Source organism: Nesoenas mayeri (assembly GCF_963082525.1).
Source record: "Nesoenas mayeri genome assembly, chromosome: 23".
In the NCBI taxonomy this organism is placed as follows: Eukaryota; Metazoa; Chordata; class Aves; order Columbiformes; family Columbidae; genus Nesoenas; species Nesoenas mayeri.
The window spans coordinates 2,835,060-2,854,304 of record NC_137574.1 but is presented as its reverse complement, the minus strand read 5'-3'; the positions used below and the strand labels follow the sequence as shown (position 1 = coordinate 2,854,304).

Below are 19,245 nucleotides of genomic sequence, written 5' to 3'. Positions count from 1 at the left end.
CAAGGCTAGTCTGCTGCTGCTCCGGGTTAGTTAAACTGCGAGTAGCTCACTGCCACTTGTTCCAGCCTTAAGACCGTTTCTATCTTTTTGTCCTTCTCCAAATTTGTAGCTAATCATCCTTTAGGGCAGCTCATTCCCTGCCTGCCTCCTCCTGCTTCTCTCCACCACCCTCCTCTACAGCAGGGCCGGCTGTCCCAGTCCCAGCCCCTTTCCATGTCCTATCTCTTGGAAAAGCAACACTTGGCATGACTCACGGCCACTGGGGCAGCAATTGCCAGCACAGCAGTGACACACACCCAGACGCATTCTAATCCTTAAAACCATCAGCTATCGCCTGCTGGAGACCAGAGGTTTCAGAGGACACTGCAGCCCAGTCCAGAGCAGCGTACATCCTGGGCTGGGCTGTGTACAAAAGTCAAAGCCTGGCCCCAGGTGAATCTCAGTGAGCAGGCAGTGCAGCTTAACTAAGCCAGTGGAAGGCAAAGCCAGCCCAGCACTGCAGGATGGGTCCCACCAGCCCAGACAACAGTTAGGTTACCCAGCTGCCCACCAAGGAAAGAGATTTCCTATCTGTTTGCAACATCAAAAACATTCTGTTCACTGTACATGGCAGAAAGACTTACAAGCAACTATTCCAAAGGCAACAAACACAGTCTTCAAGCCTCAGAGCCCTCCCACAACCTGCCAGAGGTCCTGCACCATCACAGTCAATCAGCTACCAGGCAGTGGCAAGTCACCCATAGTGTTTGGGTCAGATGAAAAGCCACCCAAGCCAAGGTAGGGATAACAGCAGACTTACCCCAACATCCCTGGGCCCCAGACAAGGCAAAAACAGCACCAGGAGCAGTCCCAGGGTCTTGAGCTCTTTTACAGAAGCAGGTGAAGGATCAAGAATCAAGCAGGTGAAAGCACAGAAAAGCAAAAGCAGAGGCAAACAGAAAAACCAGCTCTTGGTGCAGCTGCTGCCCTATTTATAGAGCAACTGTGTGAACTCTGGGAGCTCCTGCCCCATCGCTGGATACGGTGATGCAGTGCACCTGGGCCCCTCTCCTGCCCTGCCAGCTGCCCCGGCTGAGGGCAATCAGTGCCAGGGGATGCCATCCAGCCCAGACCCTTGTCACCTGACAGCGCATCCCCCCCGAGTCCTGCAACCCCAGTCCGGGGAGGGGTGCACCCCTGGGAGTCCCGGCTTCCACACGCAGCCACAGTGACCCCCGCGACCGCCTGGATCCCGCAGCAGGGACCCTCGGTGGGTTGCGGGACCCCCGGGCGAGGCTCTCCCCGAAACGGGCTGCGGGCCAGAGGTGCCGGGCAGGAGCCGCCCCCCGGCCCCCCCAGCGCCGGACGGGCGGGCCCGCAGGGCGCACGGCCCCTTTCGCTTTCGTTTCCCCGTGCGCACCCACCCCCGGGCCAGCCCAGCCCCGTACAGCCTGGCACACCCCGGTACAGCCCGGCACACCTTAGTCCGGCTCGGCACGGCGCAGCTCGGCTCGGCCATGCCGCAGTTCAGCGTGGCGCAGTGCCGGCGCTTTGGGGATCAGTTCGTGCAGTTCCTGCGGGACACGGGCCGGGAGCAGGAAAGCCGGCGGGACGAGCTGCGGAGCATCTACACCCAGGAGTTTCGGGCCAGGTGAGAGCCGGGCAGTGTCACTGGGATGGTCCCCCCAGCCAGCATCATCCTTTCCCCTGGCCAGCATCACTGGACCCCAGCCGGCATCGCTGGGGGTTCCAAATGGGGTGTCAGGCCAGCTCTGGCCAGGGGCTGGGTGTGAGGGTGGCACTAGGGAGCAGCTGGGGACTTCGAGGACCCTCCTTCATCACCTGTGGGGTGGGATGGAGTAGCATGTGCGTTCCAAGCACCACCTGGACTAGTTAAATGCAGGGGTTCTGCTGTCTCCAGGCATGGAGAAAACAGAGCAGCGTTGCTGGGGCAGCCTGTGTCCCGCTGGGCTGCAAAAGCAGCAAGAGGCGTTGCCTCTCCAGACACCAGCCCTGCATCTCCCCAGACCCCTCCATTTTGCCACAGCCCCGCTGGGATGTTCCCTGGCTGCAGGGACCCCCCAGCAGCCGCCTGGGCATGGCCTCAAGCACCAGCTGCCAGCTATGCTTCACTCCGCTGACACCGGTCACACTGGCCCCTGTGCAATGTCACCGCTGTTAATCATTGGCAAAGTGGGGGTTCAGCTCGCTGATGGGTTGTGGGACATGTCCTGGGGTGCAGGAGGAGGTGCCTGGGGAGGTGTCGCTGCTGGGAGAGCTGTGGCTGTGCCTTGGGTGACCCCCCTGGGGCTGTGCCAGGGGCTGACCCCTCTGGATGGCCTCTTCTGTCGAGGATCTGGGGACAGGGACGCACTCCTGCCCTGCTGCTGCTTGTGCATTGACAGGGACACAGACAGTGTGGTTGTCAGGGCCAGGTGGTGATGCTGTGGCACACTTGGCACAGCTGGCACGGCCATGGCACAGCTGGAATGACCATGGCGCAGCTGGCACCGCCATAGCACAGCATGGAGTTGCTGGAGTGGCCTGCGGGGATGTAAGCTTTGCATGGAGCCAGTGAAAAGCCTCGGTCCTTTTCCCTCTGCCTTCCACCCCAGTGCAGAGGGGAGTCACCAAGTGCCCCCTTTCACTCTCCTGTCCTGCTCACCTCCTCTCAGCTTCCTCAGCCACCAGGAGCCCAGCCTTGCTCCATCCCATGCAGAAACCTCCCTCTCTTGTCTGCGCAGGATCGATATAAAAACACCCAACTTCTCCTGCGTCTTGTACGCGCTGAGGGTGACTCACCGGGCACAGGTGTACGGGGCGTCAGTGCACTTCAAGAAGGTGAGGGATGCCCTGGGCTGGGGCAGCGGCTCTTGCACTCACCAGGACTGGCGCTGTAGGAACCCCCAGCAGGAACCTGGGGCCATGCTGATACTGGCTGCTCCTTGCAGGAGAAGAAGCGTGTGGTGGTGGCAGACCAGTACTGGAGACCCAGGACAAATGCAGAGGTGGTGGTGTCTGTGCCTGGCTCAAGCCAGCAGCCCAGCTCTGCTCCACAAGTGCCCCTGAGCCGTGCCAAGAAGTGGTATGACCGGCAGCAGCCTGCCCACAGCTCCCTGGCATGGCTACTGGGACCCCCACCCCAGCTGGGAAAGCCTGAACCCTCCCTTCCCACAGGGCTGAGTTCATCCGTGCGAAGCATGGGGTGGACATTGTCTCAGAGCATGACCAGGGCAATGGGAACATCCGCTTCCCGGTGGTGCCTGGAGAGCCCCGGACGGTCACCATCCTGGTGCAGAACCGTGGGACAGAGGCTGTGATGCTGCGGCGGTGCCAGCCATGCCAGCAAGCACGGGAGCTCTCCTTCACGGACGAGCAAGGGGTGACACAGGGCCAGTCCCTGATGCTGCACCCAGGTAGGGTCCCGTCCCCTGCCCCGCGCCCTGCCGCGCCGGGGGAGACACAGGACCCAGCGGTCGCCTCTTTGCCTCGCAGACGGCACGTACCCCATCCAGGTGCGGTGCCTGACCGCTTGTAATGGGTACTTCCACGCCATGCTGGTCTTTGAGTTCACCAAGGAGCCAGCTGAGCCCTTCAGCATCAGGCGCTACATCGCTGCCGTCGCCGAGAGCCAGCTGGCCAAGGACCTGGGCCCCTCAGCGCCTTTCCAGCCTTACCAGGCCAGCCTCCAGCGCCCTGTCACCGTCATCACAGAAGAAGGCATCCCTCCTGACAGGTATGTGGCAGGGCCACCTGCTGCCATCCTGCACGGAGGGCCCAGGCTTATTGTCTGGCTGGGACAAGGCTCAGCTCCTTGGGACCTGGCTGTCCGGCAGCCCAGGACAGTGCTTCATCCCCATGTGATGGCTGGTGACAGGAGGGTTGGGGACACCCTGCTTGCCGGGGCCATGGGTGGTTGCAGCCTGGGGGCAGCCCAGCCCTGCAGTACCCGTGGCACCGCTGTCCCCTCTGCCCAGCTCCCTGAAAAATGAACTGGAGAAGGAAATCCCTCTGAGCACCTACCAGTATGCAAAGAGCCTCAAGGACACGATCCTGCTTGGACCCAATGCCAAAGGCAGCTCTAGCTGGGCTGCCATGCGGTCAGTGCTGAGGGCTGGGGACAACACCACCCAGCCCTGTGCCTCCCCCTTGCTGCCCCTCAGCCGAGGTGTCCCCGGGCCACGGTGACATCCTGCTGCCCGCAGGTCGCTGCTGGAGGCCCCTCTGCAGGTTGACAACTACCAGCAGAAGTTCCAGCTGCTGCTGCACCTGGAGGAGATCCAGATGGAGGTGGACATCCGCCGCTATGACATGCAGGATGTCACCATGGTGCAGGACAAGGGGCTGATGGTCCTTGATGTGCGTAGGGGGAGCTGGGGAGGTGGGAGGGGTGTTGGGGCTCCCCGGGTGCCTCCATCACGCTGGCTGTTCGGCACAGGTGCCCGGTGTGGCCGAGAACCGCCCGTCCGTGCTGAAGGGTGACCACCTCTTCGTCAACCTGAGCAGCGAGCGGGACCACTCCCCACTCATCCAGTACAAGGGCTACGTGCACGGCGTGGAGCTGGAGAAGGTCAGCCTGGGCTTCTCCTCCAAGTGAGTGGTGTCCAGCCCCGGCCGGGCTGCCAGAGCCGCAGCAGCACCGCTCGGAATGGGGGAGCATTCCCATGTCCTGCTCACACCACTCCTTTCCAGGCTGCAGAAGAAGTTTGTGAACAATCTGAAGTTCGACGTGACGTTCACCTTCAGCCGGCTGCCGCTGCAGCTCCAGCACCGGGCTGCAGTCCTGGCCATGCAGCGCGGCTTGTCCAGCCTCCTCTTCCCCACCGCCTCCTGCCACAAGTCCCTGTTCCCAGGCACCTTCCAGCCCCGGTGAGTCCCCGTGCCTGCAGGATGGGAGGGCACAGGGGGACCGGAGGGGATGGGGACCTGGCAGGCTCAGCCTCTGCTCCCGCAGGTGGTTCGACCGCAAGCTGCAGGCGAATGAGGAGCAGTGCAGAGCTGTTACGCACATCGTGACGGGAATGTCCAGGCCAGCCCCATACCTCATCTTTGGCCCCCCTGGGACTGGCAAGACGGTCACCATGGTGGAGGCCATCAAACAGGTGAGTGGCTGGTACCCAGGTCCAGCACGGGCATCACTGCCCACCCCGGCCCATGGGGCTCAGTGCCAACATCCTCTCCTCCCACCCAGGTCTGGACATGCTTCAAGGACGCCCGGATCTTGGCCTGTGCCCCTTCCAACAGTGCCGCAGACCTGCTGTGCCAGCGCCTCATCAAGGACATCGCCCCCCGGTACATGTACAGGCTCATCGCCAGCTCCAGGAGCTACCAGGAGGTGCCTGCTGACATCAGGGTAGGTCCTTGCCCCTCTGTGCCTGCATCCCACAACACATCTGGGCTGGCAGCCCCTGGGAAGAGCAGGGTCCCACCGAACGCCCGTCTTTCAGCCCTGCTGCAACTGGGATGATCAGCAGAGCTGCTATGTCTATCCAAGCAAGGAGCACCTGGGGCGCTACCGGATCCTCATCACCACGCTGGTGACAGCGGGAAGGTTGGAGGACCTGGGACTGTCTCCACCACCCACGGCGGGTGGACCCAGGGGTTGGATTGCAATAAAGCTGGGTGGGCAGCCCCGCTGGGGTGCATTGGGGGTTGTGGAGGAGGGTGGGCAGCAGGGGGGACCCCTCCTCTGTGGGAGGATGAGGATGAAGGCAAGGGGAGGAAGGATGGCCAGCCAGGGCAGGGATGCTGAGGCAGCCTCACTGCTTTTCTCCCCCAGGCTGGTGTCAGCCAACTTTCCCCCAGGCTATTTCTCCCACGTTTTCATCGATGAGTGTGGCCAGGCGATAGAGCCAGAGAGCGTGATCGCCATCGCAGGTGAGTGGTGCCCGGCTGCTGTCGTGAGGACCAGCAGGTTGCCCGGAGCGGTGGTGGATGCCCCATCCCTGGAGACATCCCAGGCCAGGTTGGACGGGGCTCTGAGCAACCTGAGCTGGTGAAGATGTCCCTGCTCATGGCACTGGATGAGTTTTGAAGTTTCCAAGCCAAACTATTTTGTGATTCTATGATCTCTCTGTGACTTGGCAACCCTCCTGTCCCCTGCTGAGCTCTTCCTCTGCCCAGGGCTCCTGACTGCCATGGACCAGGAGACCAACCCCAACGGAGGGCAGCTGGTGCTGGCAGGAGACCCCCAGCAGCTGGGCCCTGTCCTGAGGTCGCCGCTGGCCATCGAGCATGGCTTGGGTGAGCAGGGAGAGGGATGGGAGCACTGCCGGTACCCAGGGGCTGAGCAGCCTCACAGGGAGCCATGGGGTCTCTCTGGGCACAGGCACCTCGCTGCTGGAGAGACTGATGCTGCACAACCCCCTGTACAAGAAGTCGAGTGGAGGATACAACCCACAGTTCGTCACCAAACTGCTCTGGAACTACAGGTGGGGACGGGGACAGGCAGGGATGCGGGATCTGTGCCTGCACCCCAGGCTCCAGCAGCCCTCAGCATCCCAGCTGGTGCAGGAGATGGGAATGCGCCCGCTGTCTTGGGTGCACATGACACGCACCCTGGGCACTGTCCTCCCTCTGCCAGGTCCCACGAGGCCATCCTCAGGATCCCCAACGAGCTCTTCTACGACAGCGAGCTGAAGCCCTGCCAGACCGACGAGCTCGATGTCCGGAATCTCTATTGTGCCTGGGAGGAGCTTCCCAAAAAAGTGAGGGGGGCAGCAAGGAGGGGACCTTGCGGGGAACCACCAAGCCACAGGCAGAGCAAAGCCCAATGCTCTCCAATCCCCAGGGCTTCCCCATCATCTTCCATGGGGTTTGCGGGGAAGATCGAAGAGAGGACAAGAGCCCCTCGTTCTTCAACACGGCTGAGATCGAGGTGCTGGTCCACTACCTCCAGAAGCTGCTGCAGAGCCGGGGCAAGCGGGGCTGCCCCACCATCTCGCCCAAGGAGATCGGCATCATCTCTCCCTACAGAAAGCAGGTGAGGGACAGGGCTCTGCAGGCAGGGGACAGACAGAGACCTCCCCAGGGCACAGGGGGCACTGGGATGGATGGGCAGCCATGGGGCTGGCACACGAGGACAGCTGGGTGGTGGCTGGACCATGCTATGTGCCCCCACTCAGGTGGAGAAGATCCGGAAAGCCATCACCTCCCTGGACCCCGTCCTGCGGAAGCTGCCTGACATCAAGCTGCTGAAGGTACGGTCCTGGGTGCAGAGGGGACAGGAGCCCACCCCACCATGGGCAGAGGGAGCCCCGCCAGCCCTGAGGGTGCTCGCCAGCGCCTCACCTGCTGTCCCCCGCAGGTGGGCTCTGTGGAGGAGTTCCAGGGCCAGGAGCGCCGCGTCATCCTCATCTCCACTGTGCGCAGCTGCAGCGAATACCTCCAGTTTGACCAGACCTTCAAGCTGGGCTTCCTCAAGAACCCCAAGGTACCTTGCCACTCCGAGCAGCCCCATCTCCCCTGGCATCCCCTGCACCCCCTGGGTGAGGCTGGGGCGGGGGACAAGGCGCTGCTGCAGAGTCAAATCCTCGCTCCTGTTCCCTTTGCAGAGGCTCAGTGTGGCCATCACCAGGGCCAAGGCTTTGCTGATTGTGGTGGGGAACCCGGCCGTGCTCAGCAAGGACCACCACTGGCAGAGGTGAGCCCTGCCCGCTGCAGACAGTGCTCATGAGCTCCTGCCTGTCCTTCCCTGCTGCCCACGGACATGCCCATGGAGACAGCATGGCCATGCCACCTCCTGCCCTCACTGCTGGTTCTGCACCCACAGGTTCCTCAGGTACTGCAGGGAGGAGGGTGGCTACACGGGGTACCCCTACGAGGAGGAGAGCCCAGCGGAGGATGAGGATGGCCTCGCCGCCAACCTCCACGCCCTGCACCTCGGCAATTAGCAGCCAGGTGAGCAGAGCTGGGAGCTGCTGGTGGAGCCTGGGGGAGCAGCAGCACCATGGCCACGCTGTGCTGGTGTCAAGCCAGGGCACGGGCTCGTTTGGGGAACATGGTTTAGTGTCAGTGTTGGGTTAGCAGTTGGACTCGATGGTCTTGAGGGTCTCTTCCAACCAAAATGATTCTGCGATTCATGTGTGCGAGGGGCGCAGTGACATGTCTCCTGGAAGCCAAGTAGCAATTGCCCCATGCAGTGAGTGCGACAGGGCTCAGCACACGACCTCACTTAAGGGCTGACTCTGCCATGGGGTTTCTCTGCAGGAAACCCATCTGGGAAAGGAGGAGAAGCCCCCCGGAGCTCCAGCATCACTTGGCCTGGCCCTGACCTGCAGCAGCTGCCTGTTTTCCCCGCCTTGGTCCCACGGTGCTCAGAACACCCTGCAGAGATGGGGCTGAGCCCCCCAGGCAAGGCGGTCCCGCTGGCATTCACTGCAGCCTGTGGCTGACACCTTCCTGTGCAGAGGGGACCGTGCCAGCGTTGGACTGGGGCCAGTCTCCATTTTAATCAGTTTTTGGCACAGCGGTGGAGAGCCAATTCTTTGTGACTGGTTTTACCACTCAATAAATGTCTTACACGAGCATGTGGCCTCTGAAGAATATTGCTGGGTGCCCAAAGGAGCTCAGTGCTGCCACAGTGGGTACTGGGGTGCAGGCAGGGACCCTACCAGGTGCAGGGTGCTGGGGTTCCCTGCAGGCAGCTGCCTGGCTGAGAGCTGGCATGGTTGTGCAGGCACCCTTTGTTCCCCTGAAATAAATGTTTAGAGAAAAAACAATGTATTGAAGTCAACTCCTGGGCCCTGCTAGCACAGCTGGAGTTGCTGGAGCAGGGACAGGCTTGCTGCAGCCCTGCCGTGTCCTGCTCCAGGATGGTGACAGAGGAGGGACGGCTCTAGCAGTGACTGCAGTGCCTGCTCCTGTGCCAACTCGGATGGGGCATGGCCAGGGAGCTCCCACCCAGCCCTGTTCACATAAGCTGCTCACAGGGTCTTACCCGAGCATGTGGTGATGAGCCCTGATCCTGCAGCAGCAGCTGATGCAAGAGGGGCTGAGAGGCCAAACAAACCCCCCACCTTGCAACACATGCATCCAGCCCCCAGGCAGCAGCCTGGAGCAGCGCAGGGGCACGAAGGACAGCCAGAAGGATGCCACGCAAGCAGAGTTACAATTACTGAAATCTCAGTTTGCATTTATTCTCCCAGTTAGGCAGTTCGGTTTACTGGTGCAAAGTCCATGACCAACACAGACTGGAAGAAGGCGTTACTGGCGGAGCTGGGCAGAGGTGCTGCCCCAGCGCGGGTCCCGGGAGCAGAGCAGTTCTGCACACAGACAGGGCTGGAAACGGCCCTGGGCAAGTCTGTATAAAAAGCTGGTGTGTGCCCACACGGCCAAGGGGAGCGGGCAGAGCACCCGAGGGTGCAGCAGATCCTGCACATGAGCTGTGGGCAGCAGCCAGTGGCACCTCCTGCTTCTGCAGCACCTGCCCGGAGCTGGAGAGGGAGAGCGAACACCATGGCAGTCCCCATGGGAGAGGTGAAACCAGGGAGATGGGTACAAAATGGGGCGACACGGAGAGCTACACAAACACCCGGCCCACAGCGAGCAGCGGGAACTGAAGGCACCGGCCTCTCACAGCCCTGGGGTGACACAGGGACACCCACGGGCTCAGGTGGCAGCTCTCGTGTGGAGGGTTGGGGGCAGATACTGGCACCACAAGGTCCCACGTCGGCTGTCTGCCAGCGCTCCCTCCCTGCTGGCGCAGGCAGCGGGTGCAGGCAGCGGGTGCAGGCAGCTGCCTGCTGGCCCGTTGGGCTGCTCACAGCAGCGGGCAGCCCCGGCGCTTCTTGTTCTTCCGGACCTGCAGACCCGCACGGGTGGCCATCTCAAAGACCTCCCGCACACCCTCCTTCGTCTTGGCTGAGCACTCAAGGTAGCCAAAGGCATTGATCCTGTTGGCCATGTCCCTGCCCTCCTCGGGCTTCACCGGCTCCTGGAAAGTGTTAAAAAGATGGTTGGGAAAAGCACAGTGACTGCCCTTGGGGCATCCAGCCCAGGATTCACATGGAAAAGAAAGATGGGGACAGACTTTTGAGCAGGGCGTGTTGCAACAGGACAAGGAGTGATGGTTTTAGACTAAAGGAGGGAGATTCAGGCTGGACACGAGGAAGAAATTGTTGGCCCTGAGGGTGGTGAGAGCCTGGCCCAGGTTGGCCAGAGAGGTGGTGGATGAACCATCCCTGGAGACATCCCAGGCCAGGCTGGACGGGGCTCTGAGCAACCTGAGCTGGTGCAGATGTCCCTGCTCATGGCAGGGGGGGCACTGGGGGAGCTGGGAAGGTCCCTTCCAACCCAAAGTATTCTGTGATTCTATGAAAGGGGAGCCCCAGCGAGGTGGCATAGGAAGAGGTGGATGCTGGCCAAGGCAGCAGGACCCAGGACTGTCCCCAGGGCTGTCCCCACCTGCTTCATCTTGGCCAGCTCCCTCCGCGTGTGCTCATCGTTCCGCAGGTCCTTTTTGTTCCCCACCAGGATGATGGGCACGTTGGGGCAGAAATGCTTCACCTCTGGTGTCCACTTCTCAGGGATGTTCTCTGCAATGAGCACACGTGGAGCCTCCTGAGCTGAGAGGCTGCTCCCCCACCAGATTCCTCAAATCTGCAGGAATCAGCTCCGGGCTTTTCCCACGGGAAGGGGGGAGCTCACATGGGGGATTCCCAACATCGAGGTGGGGGATTAGCAACAGCACCCAGACCTGCAGGAGACCCAGACCGCCCTCCTTGCACCCTGGGCCCTACCGAGGCTATCTGGGCTGTCAATAGAAAAGCACATGAGGATAACGTCTGTGTCCGGGTACGAGAGGGGACGCAGTCTGTCGTAGTCCTCCTGTCCCGCCGTGTCCCACAGGGCCAGCTCCACCTGGGTGGGGAGAGGGATGCAGCTCAACAGGCCAGCAGCAAGCAGGTTTATCTTCCTCAGTTATAGCTATAGAAAGGGTCTGGAGCATCTTTCTGATGAGAAAAGGCTGAGAGAGCTGGGACTGCTCAGCTGGAGAAGAGAAGCTGAGAGGGATCTGATCAATAGGATCAATATCTCAGGGTGGGTGTCAGAGGATGGACCAGACTCTGTTCAGTGGTGCCCAACGCCAGGGTGAGGGGCAACGGGCACAGACTGAAACACAGGAGGCTCCATCTGAACATGAGCAGAAACTTCTTTGCTGGGAGGTGCCAGAGCCTGGCCCAGGCTGCCCAGAGCGGGTGTGGAGTCTCCTGCTCTGAGACATTCAAACCCCCTGGACCCACCTGTGTGATCTGCTCTGGCGACCCTGTGTTAGCAGGACTGGGCTGGGGATCTACAGAGGTCCCTTCCAACCCCAACTAGGCTGGGATTTTGTGATACAGTTTTCCTCAAACTGGGGCAAGTTCAGGATGACCCAGAAAGGTCGGAACCACGGATGCGTCTGAGCCGTGCACATCAACCCAAGTGGCAGCACCAGGTGGTGGCACCGCCAGCGCGGGACTGAGGGGACAGGAACAGCTCCAGCACCCCATGATGGTTCTTACCTGCTTCCCATCTACCTCTATGTCAGCAATGTAGTTCTCAAACACAGTTGGTACATAGACCTCAGGGAACTGGTCCTTGCTAAACACAATCAGCAGACATGTCTTTCCACAGGCACCATCTCCCACAATCACCAGCTTCTTCCTGATGGCCGCCATCGCTGTGGGGACAAGAGTGGGGGAGTGGGACAGAGCAGAGAACCATGGAAACATTTTGATTGAAACAGACCTTCAAGATCATTGAGTCCAACCATCAACCCACCCCTGGCACTGACCCGTGTCCCTGAGAACCTCATCTCTGTGTCTGTTCAACCCCTCCAGGGATGGTGACTCCACCACTGCCCTGGGCAGCCTGTTCCAATGCCCAACAGCCCTTTGGGGAAGAAATTGTTCCCAAATTTCTGATTACAAATTCCTCAGGGCAGACACTGTACTCCAGATTTCACCCGGGCACACTCACCAGCTCCCAAATAATCCAAACAGCAGCAGGAACACACCAAGCCAAGCTCTCAAAGGTCTGGGCAAGCACAACCTGCACGCCTGGCACCCGGCTGGCCCCGTCCCAGCCCACTTGACAAAGAAGCCTTTGCCACATAATGACCGAGAGCTGACGCTGGCACCGGCAACAGGAGAAGCTGCCAGCCATCACTCAGCAAACAGAGCTGAAACCTCACAGTAAAGCATGCTGCTTTCTGCCCCAAGTCAAAGGGATACAGTCCTGCAAGTTAAACTATGCCTTTGCATCCTAGAGTTTCAAAAGAAGATGACAGCCAAGCCTGGGAATTGTGTGGGACGATGCCATGAAATGCCTGCCGTAGCATCTGAACAAGGCACAAGAAAATCGGCGGTGGTGGGATCACATCCCTCCCCAACCCCTGGCTCAGAATCTCTTTCCCATCCCCAGCTCCTTAGATGCTTCACCCCAAAGAGCCCAAACCGCTCCCTGTGCACCCACAGCACATCACCCACTCATTGTCCCTGTAGAAACCCTGGGTGAGACGCACACTGACAGCTCAGGGTTTAATCCCTGGAAGGGCACAGGCTGCTCTGAGGGCTGGGGGAAACAACAAGTGACCAGAAAACCGCTCAGAAAGGCAGGGATGCTCCATGTCCTCCAGCCAGCCCAGCCCTGTTCCAAACCGCGGTACCCAGGGCAGCAGGGTTGGAAGGGACAGTTTGTGCTTGAAGCATCAGGGATGTGCAGAGGAAAGAACCGTGCGGGAAGGATGCTCACACCTACGCAAATGCACCGTGCTGGGACCAGTTTGCACTGGGATCATGCTGGGAAGGCTTGGACATGGCAAACTTTGCATTTCACCAGGACATCACACAGAGCCTTAACAAAAGCCCAGCACCTATCCTCTCCTAGAGTGATCACACCCACACTCTCCTCTGGAATAAAAAGAAGGAAAAGAGAAAAACCCAAGCAAGGTTGCATCATAATTAGCTGCAAGAGAAGGATTAAGAAATTAGACTCAACAGCTGACTTGCATTTCAAAAGCGGCCTGAGGAGAGCTCCTCTCATCTGCATACTTAGCAGGTCAGTGCTAAGCTCCTGCCTGGAGGAAACCCTGTCCCCAGGGCTGTCACACAAACCCTGTCCCCAGGGCTGTCACACAAATGTCTGGGAAGTCTCAGGGACCACCACAGCTCTCACAATTCCAAATGCCCAACCCACCACGTGGCTGCGGCAGGAGAGACAACGTTTAACCCAAATTTGGGCCAGATCTTTGCAGGTGACAAGCACTTTGGCTCACAAGCCAGAGCAGGAATAGTCTGTGGCTGCTGAGTGCTGTGGAGTCATTAATAAAAATAGTAAACTCATCCTGAGGAGACATGACATATGTGTGACGGAGCCAGATAAAAGGGCTGGAGGAGTTTGTTGCCTCCTGCCCACCTGAAGAGAGGTTCCTTCAACTCTTGAGGACAGCATAGCCCTGGGGACATAAGAAATGCATCATCCCCCTTGCAAACCATCCTCCTCGTCTGACCAAAGGCCTCTCTCCAGCCATCACCTCCACAGCACAGAAAAAGGAGAGCTCATGGGCAAAAATATCTGTTTACTTAGACAGAAAGTTCCTTTGCCCACAGCAAAATGTGATTTGCTGCTTTGTGGCTCCGTATCTCAAAGACAAACAGAGGAAGAAAGGTGGTATGGGCTGCAGTGCTATCTAATCCCCAGAACACAGAAGGAGACACATCTGCAGCTCCAAGAACAGAGGATACCCGAGGAGATAAACACCCGCTCCAGACAGACAGTGAGATCTGCCTGTGCCCAGTCTGCCAGACATCGGACCTAAACAACAACAACCGGAGTGTCCCAGGGCGGTGATGCAGCCGTCCCCCCCACCTGCACGCTGTCCCGGCTCCAAACCGAGCAGAGTCCCCGCACCCAGAGCTCCTTCCCACGGCCTCCGGTGTCCACCCTGCCCCGGGACGGCTCCTGAGCCCGGCGTCTTGCTGAGCAGTGACTCAGAGGGCAGAGGCACCGTCCCCACCCAAAATCACAGCACGATTCATTCCATTACTCACGAGAGCGGCCCAGAAATAGCCCATTACTAATGCAGAGCCGGCATGCAAAGCAAGCAGGACGAGGAGGCTGTGAGCATTGCATTCAGCAGTGGGCTGCCCCGGCTGTGTCCTCGTCCCCTGAGCCAGCCAGAGTGACATGAGCACTTGGTGCCGGTGGCACTCTGCTTGGGGGACATCAGCTCCTCTGCCAGGGATGCTCTGTCACTCAGCAGGACAAGGCAAGTCCCTGGGACCCTGCACTGTCCCCAGATCGTGAGCAGATAAGAGAGTGGAAAACATGGAGACAATTTGAGGAGGATAGCTTTGCTACAACTGCTAGCAGGCCAAATGATTAAAAGGACACAGTCGCTCACATCAGACGTGGAAATTCAGATTTTAAACTCTGCTGAGCATTAACCATCCAAGTTACAGCAAAGGCTGCCCAGCCAGGATGGCAATTCAACCTGGCCCAGACAGCACCTGCAGACTGGGGGCATGAGCAGCACTTTAGGTGCTTCACTGGAGATGCTCGTTCCCAGAGATAACACAGGGGAGCAGCGACTCTGTGCTGGCACCTCCTGCAGAGCAGCGCTGGGTTTGGTCTGTGCCTCAGTCCCGGCAGTGCCTGTGGTGACCACACCGGCTTAATCCTGAGCAGGGAGCTCCTCCAGCATGCCAAGAAATGGTAAAACGAGGCCAAATTGCTCTGCTTTCCAAGCAGCTATTCTAAAGCCATCATCATAAAACCAGCCAGGCTTCCAGGACAGCCCTTGCATTATTGCTTTGTGCCTCCAAATGTGAAGTTCCTGCTGGGCAGGAAACGGGGAATTCCTCTGGCAGCAGGATGCGGCCGTCAGCCAGTGTCTGCTGCGGGATCTCAGGAAACAGCAGGGAAGGACGGTAACACTTTGAAGAAAGGCTCAAACAAGGGATAGAAATCTTTCAGCGGAGCTCTTTGACGAGACTTGAGCTCCCTGAGCCAACAGAGGGGTTTTGTTCTAAAGCAGAAATTCCCAAGTGCTGCTGCTGGCGGCCGCACCCCGGCTGGACCTGTCACACTGCCTATCAGCAACACCAGATGAATTTCTGTCCTGCCCACAGCCCTGGCCGCAGGCACAGCCCTGAAGCCAGTGCTGGCGAGGACAGAGCCGTGCTGGGAGCAGCCCTGTCACAGGGACACCCCCAGCTCCCCACAGCCCCCAGGGGTTCATAGTCCCACTATGAACAAAACCTCCTCATCCCCAAAAAGCAAAGAGCAGAGCAAGGAGGGTCAAGCCTCCAGCAGCACTCACGCAGAGATAGCATTGCCCTGGTGATCTTGGCCAGAGATAGGAGAACAGAGCTGGGGCTGGTGTTGACAGGACAAGGGGTGACGGTTTTAAACTAAAGGAAGGGGATTCAGGCTGGACATGAGGAAGGAATTGTTTGCCCTGAGGGTGCTGAGAGCCTGGCCCAGGTTGGCCAGAGAGGTGGTGGATGAACCATCCCTGGAGACATCCCAGGCCAGGCTGGACGGGGCTCTGAGCAACCTGAGGCTGGACGGGGCTCTGAGCAACCTGAGCTGGTGCAGATGGCCCTGCTCATGGCAGGGGGGGCACTGGCAAGGTCTCTGCCAACCCAAACTGTTCCACGATTCTATGATTCCTGCCTTGCAGAGCTGTCACCAAGCATCTCCTCACAGGCTGCCTGTCAGATGATGAGAAAATATTTCTCTGCCCCAGCAGCTCTCTGGTTGCTGCCCCGAGACTGGAGCTCAGGGAACGGCCAGACCAGTATGTGCAGCCCCATCACCCCCCAGCCCAGGCAGCCATCCAGAACCCCCCGCACCAAAACACAACCACAGTAGGAAAAAACACCTCCTTGAACAGACAGACCTTCCTGGCATTGCTGTGTCTTCAGCTCAGCTAAACTTTGCAATGGTTTAACAAACAAAAGCATCCAAGTGCTTTGGTCGGACTGTTTTGATTTAACTCCTCTTTGGGAAGGGGCTGGGCTAACGCAAAACAGACCAGGCTCAAGGTTAGAACTGTCACGAGGCATGTAACTGGGTTTTAAACCCTCCAAACACAAACCTCAGGCTGTGCAACATGGATCACAGACAAGACCCAAGGGAGCTCGCAGCATCCAGAGAGCACACAACACCAGCAGGGAGCACAGAAGATGTTTTCTAACCAGTGCAGCCAGGGACGAGCTGTCTCTGCTTCTAAACATGGCTCTGTGTGCACAGGGTTGCTGCCATTGCGAGGGCACCTCAGGACAGGACCCTGCAGAGCATCCACCGGGCAAACAAGAGCCACTTGGGCCACCAACCGAGCTGCAAGGGCATGGGGGGGACCTCCCCTCTTGCTCCACCACCAGGGCAATCAGCACAAGCAGGGACCCCCCCAAAAGTGTGTGTCAAGGCAGCAGCTGCCCCCAAATTAATTGGAAAGAGATTGAAAGTGTTTGGGGACAGAATGACAGAGGCACACAGGTCATTTTTGTGAATTAACCAGCAGAAAGCCCTGCAGTGCTGTTTCACAATAAAAACAGTTTTAAGGTGGTCGGACTTGCTGGCATAGCTGGTGCAATCAAAATGAAAGCGATCTTCCAGATGAAAATCTGACAGGTATGTGCATCGAGGGGAACTTAATTTGCTGAGACGTCTAAATCACAGCCACAGCAGCACAGGACAAGTGTCCTGGCAAGCGTCTCTAGTATTGGAGGGACTCTTATATAGAAGCAAGTTCCAAAAAGGGCTTGAAGCGAAGAGCGATGCCAAAGGGAAACGCGCCGGCCAGGGTAGAACCTGGGCTCCAAGCTCCTGGGTTGATGGCAGCTCGGAGCCCATCAAAGTGCCGCTGGTTTTGGCAGAGCAGCAGCTGTGATTTCAGGCTCACGCACCCCCCGGGCAGGCCAAGCTGCGCCTTTCAGCTGAGACCAGCATCCAGCTCACACCACCAACCATCGCTGACACCCACAGCACGACCCACACCCACCCGCAACACCAGCACCCACTGCTTGGAGCCTTCCCATCCCACCTGCCCCATTGCCAAAACCACTCAGCACCGAACACCCAGGACAGGAGCTATTTACCCCCGAGAAAGCATCCTGAAGCTTTTGCTTAAGACCTAGACCTGCCATACCCAAAATATAATGAAAAAAGGAGCTCAAACTCAGTGATTTTAGATCTTATTTTTTTTTTTCTAAAGATGTGAGCTATTTTTCAGGCAGTCTGGATTTATAGCATGCTCCAGCACAGCAGTGAAGGGCAGCTACCCTGATCCAGACCAAAGCAGAGCGGCTTGTTTTCATTGCTAAATCCCACAAAAACATCCACAAGCAAACACAGGGAAAGGGACTTCGAACAGCAGAGTTTTAAAGCCCAAACAAGGCTTGAACCACAAGTGCTTGTGCTTTGTGGGAAAACGCCGCCTGCCCTTCACCTCCTTTTCCAAAAGACATCTTGCCACGTTCTTATTTTACCTCCCACAGAAGCAACAGCTTTCCCGCACTCGTGGCCACACCAGTGTCTTGCTGAAAGCTCCAAGTAACGTGCCACAACCTCCGCGGATGCCTGTCCTTGTGCAAAGCCTGACTGCCGCTGCCCCAGAGCCAATCAATATTTGCTAATGCATTCCTTACTTTTCATGTCAATACGCCTCTCCAGTGTAAACAGCAAGTTAGGAGGTGAGCCTGGTTAAATGCTCCCGATAACCTGTTGGAAGACAGTGACTTGGCTTATTTTCCACTTAAAAACGTTTCCCTAGAGAAGCTGTAGCTGTCAGGAACATGGATTCAATTTAAAGTCCATAAAATCCCACACAGCCTTTAGCTATACTACTTGTGGCTGAGAAGGAGGAGCTGAACATAAATTAAAACTGTGCAGACACCAAAAAGCACTTGAAAAAATGAAAATAAAATGCAACTGGTCTCGGTGAAATACAGACAGCCAAAGCCGCTGCCTCCTCATCTCTGGTTTCACAACCTGATCACTTTGCTGGGGATGCAGCACAGCTCAGCTCAGCTGGGTCCCCGTCCCCAGCCCACCCCCCGTGCAAACGAACCCTGCAAAGCAGCCCCAGAAATCAAACTGCTGCTTTGCCAGGGGGTACCAAGAGACTGAGAGTGGATTTAGGGGGTTTGGTTGCTTCTGGGAAGACTTGGCTGCCTGATTGTTAGTGCTGGAAAGGGCCGCGCAGTCATGGTTTTGGAATGCTCCCTTGCTGCTAAGACATTACATACACAATTATTTCTCCTCCCCCCCGCAAGCCCCCCTAATATAAATGTTTAAAAATGAGCTCAGCAGTAAGCAAAGGGAACTTTTTTCCTTTTTCTGAAGAAAACACAGAATGGCCACTCCGTGACCGAGGCCACACGCAAGGACGCTGCTGGAGCAGGGGATGTGAGGGGGGACGGTGGGACAGGGAGGCAGCCCCCAGGCTCTCAGCCCAGCCCAGGTCGGTCACTAGCTGGGGAACAGCAGGGACCCCCATCTGGGCAGCACCCACAGGGCAGGACCCACAGTCCAAGGCCACCCTTGTGGGACAAACCACGGTGGCCAAACCGCCACTGACCCATCCTAACCCCACGCCCAGGGACCCCACCCACCCATCCTGCCCCACCCATCCCAGCCAGAGCACCCACCTCCCATGCCCAGCTCCCCCACGGCACCCCAGCGCTGACCCCCCACCCCACCAGTGCCAGTAATCCCAAATCCCAGTTTCCCCAAACCCCACTAGTAACCCCAGACCACACCAGATCCACCAGACCCCATCAGTAACCCCGCACCCCGCCTCCCCCCACCCCAGCACTGACCCCCGGGTCCCCCACACCGCTCAGCCCCCCAGGCCCCCGCTCCCCGAGCGCTGCCCAGCCCAGCCCGCACCTCTCTCCGCCGCTGCCCCGGTCGCGGTCGCGGTCCCGGTCCCAGCTCCGGCCCCGGCTCCGCAGCGGCTCGGGCGGTGCCGCCCCGTCCGGGGGCCGCCCGCGGAAGGCGGGGCGGGAGCGCTTCAAGCCGCGCTCAGCTGAGCCGAGCCTTGCTGAGCCGAGCCGAGCAGAAGGGCGGGGCCGGGGCCGTGCCCCTTCCCCGCGCAGCCCCCGTGGGGCCGCAGCCAGCCTGGGCTCCCGGAAAGGGGTTTTTTGTCCTTATTTTAGGTTCCTGATGCCAGGCAGGATGAGGGGCGATCCCGGCGCTCAGCTCCCAGAGCATCCAAAGCTGCCAGGAAAGGCTGAGCTGCTGCTCCCAAAAGCCCCTCCCGCGTAGGACCAATAG

General features: G+C 58.9%; 2 protein-coding genes across 3 annotated transcripts; one reads left to right on the top strand and one right to left on the bottom strand.

The window, feature by feature from the left end:
- Positions 1 to 1,496: 1,496 nt before the first annotated feature.
- Positions 1,497 to 7,871, top strand: MOV10 (Mov10 RNA helicase; the record flags this gene model as incomplete). The annotated part of the gene is made up of 18 exons (XM_080358208.1): positions 1,497 to 1,630; positions 3,157 to 3,395; positions 3,475 to 3,715; positions 3,957 to 4,079; positions 4,185 to 4,338; positions 4,418 to 4,572; positions 4,672 to 4,848; positions 4,934 to 5,081; positions 5,171 to 5,332; positions 5,427 to 5,856; positions 6,103 to 6,222; positions 6,308 to 6,410; positions 6,563 to 6,686; positions 6,770 to 6,961; positions 7,104 to 7,178; positions 7,286 to 7,411; positions 7,533 to 7,621; positions 7,751 to 7,871. 18 exons carry the CDS (start codon positions 1,497 to 1,499, stop codon positions 7,869 to 7,871), a joined length of 2,913 nt encoding a protein of 970 aa, XP_080214334.1.
- Positions 7,872 to 9,429: 1,558 nt separating this feature from the next.
- Positions 9,430 to 17,627, bottom strand: RHOC (ras homolog family member C; the record flags this gene model as incomplete). Of its 2 annotated transcripts, none has more annotated exons than XM_080358360.1 (5): positions 9,430 to 9,913; positions 10,384 to 10,514; positions 10,719 to 10,839; positions 11,484 to 11,641; positions 17,616 to 17,627. In XM_080358360.1, the coding sequence occupies 5 exons, from the start codon at positions 17,620 to 17,622 to the stop codon at positions 9,740 to 9,742; spliced, it is 591 nt and encodes a 196-aa protein (XP_080214486.1). In that variant the 3' UTR covers positions 9,430 to 9,739. The 2 variants fall into 2 exon arrangements, with proteins under 2 accessions (XP_080214486.1, XP_080214487.1); XM_080358361.1 differs by lacking the exon at positions 17,616 to 17,627 and adding an exon at positions 17,417 to 17,435.
- Positions 17,628 to 19,245: the final 1,618 nt, after the last annotated feature.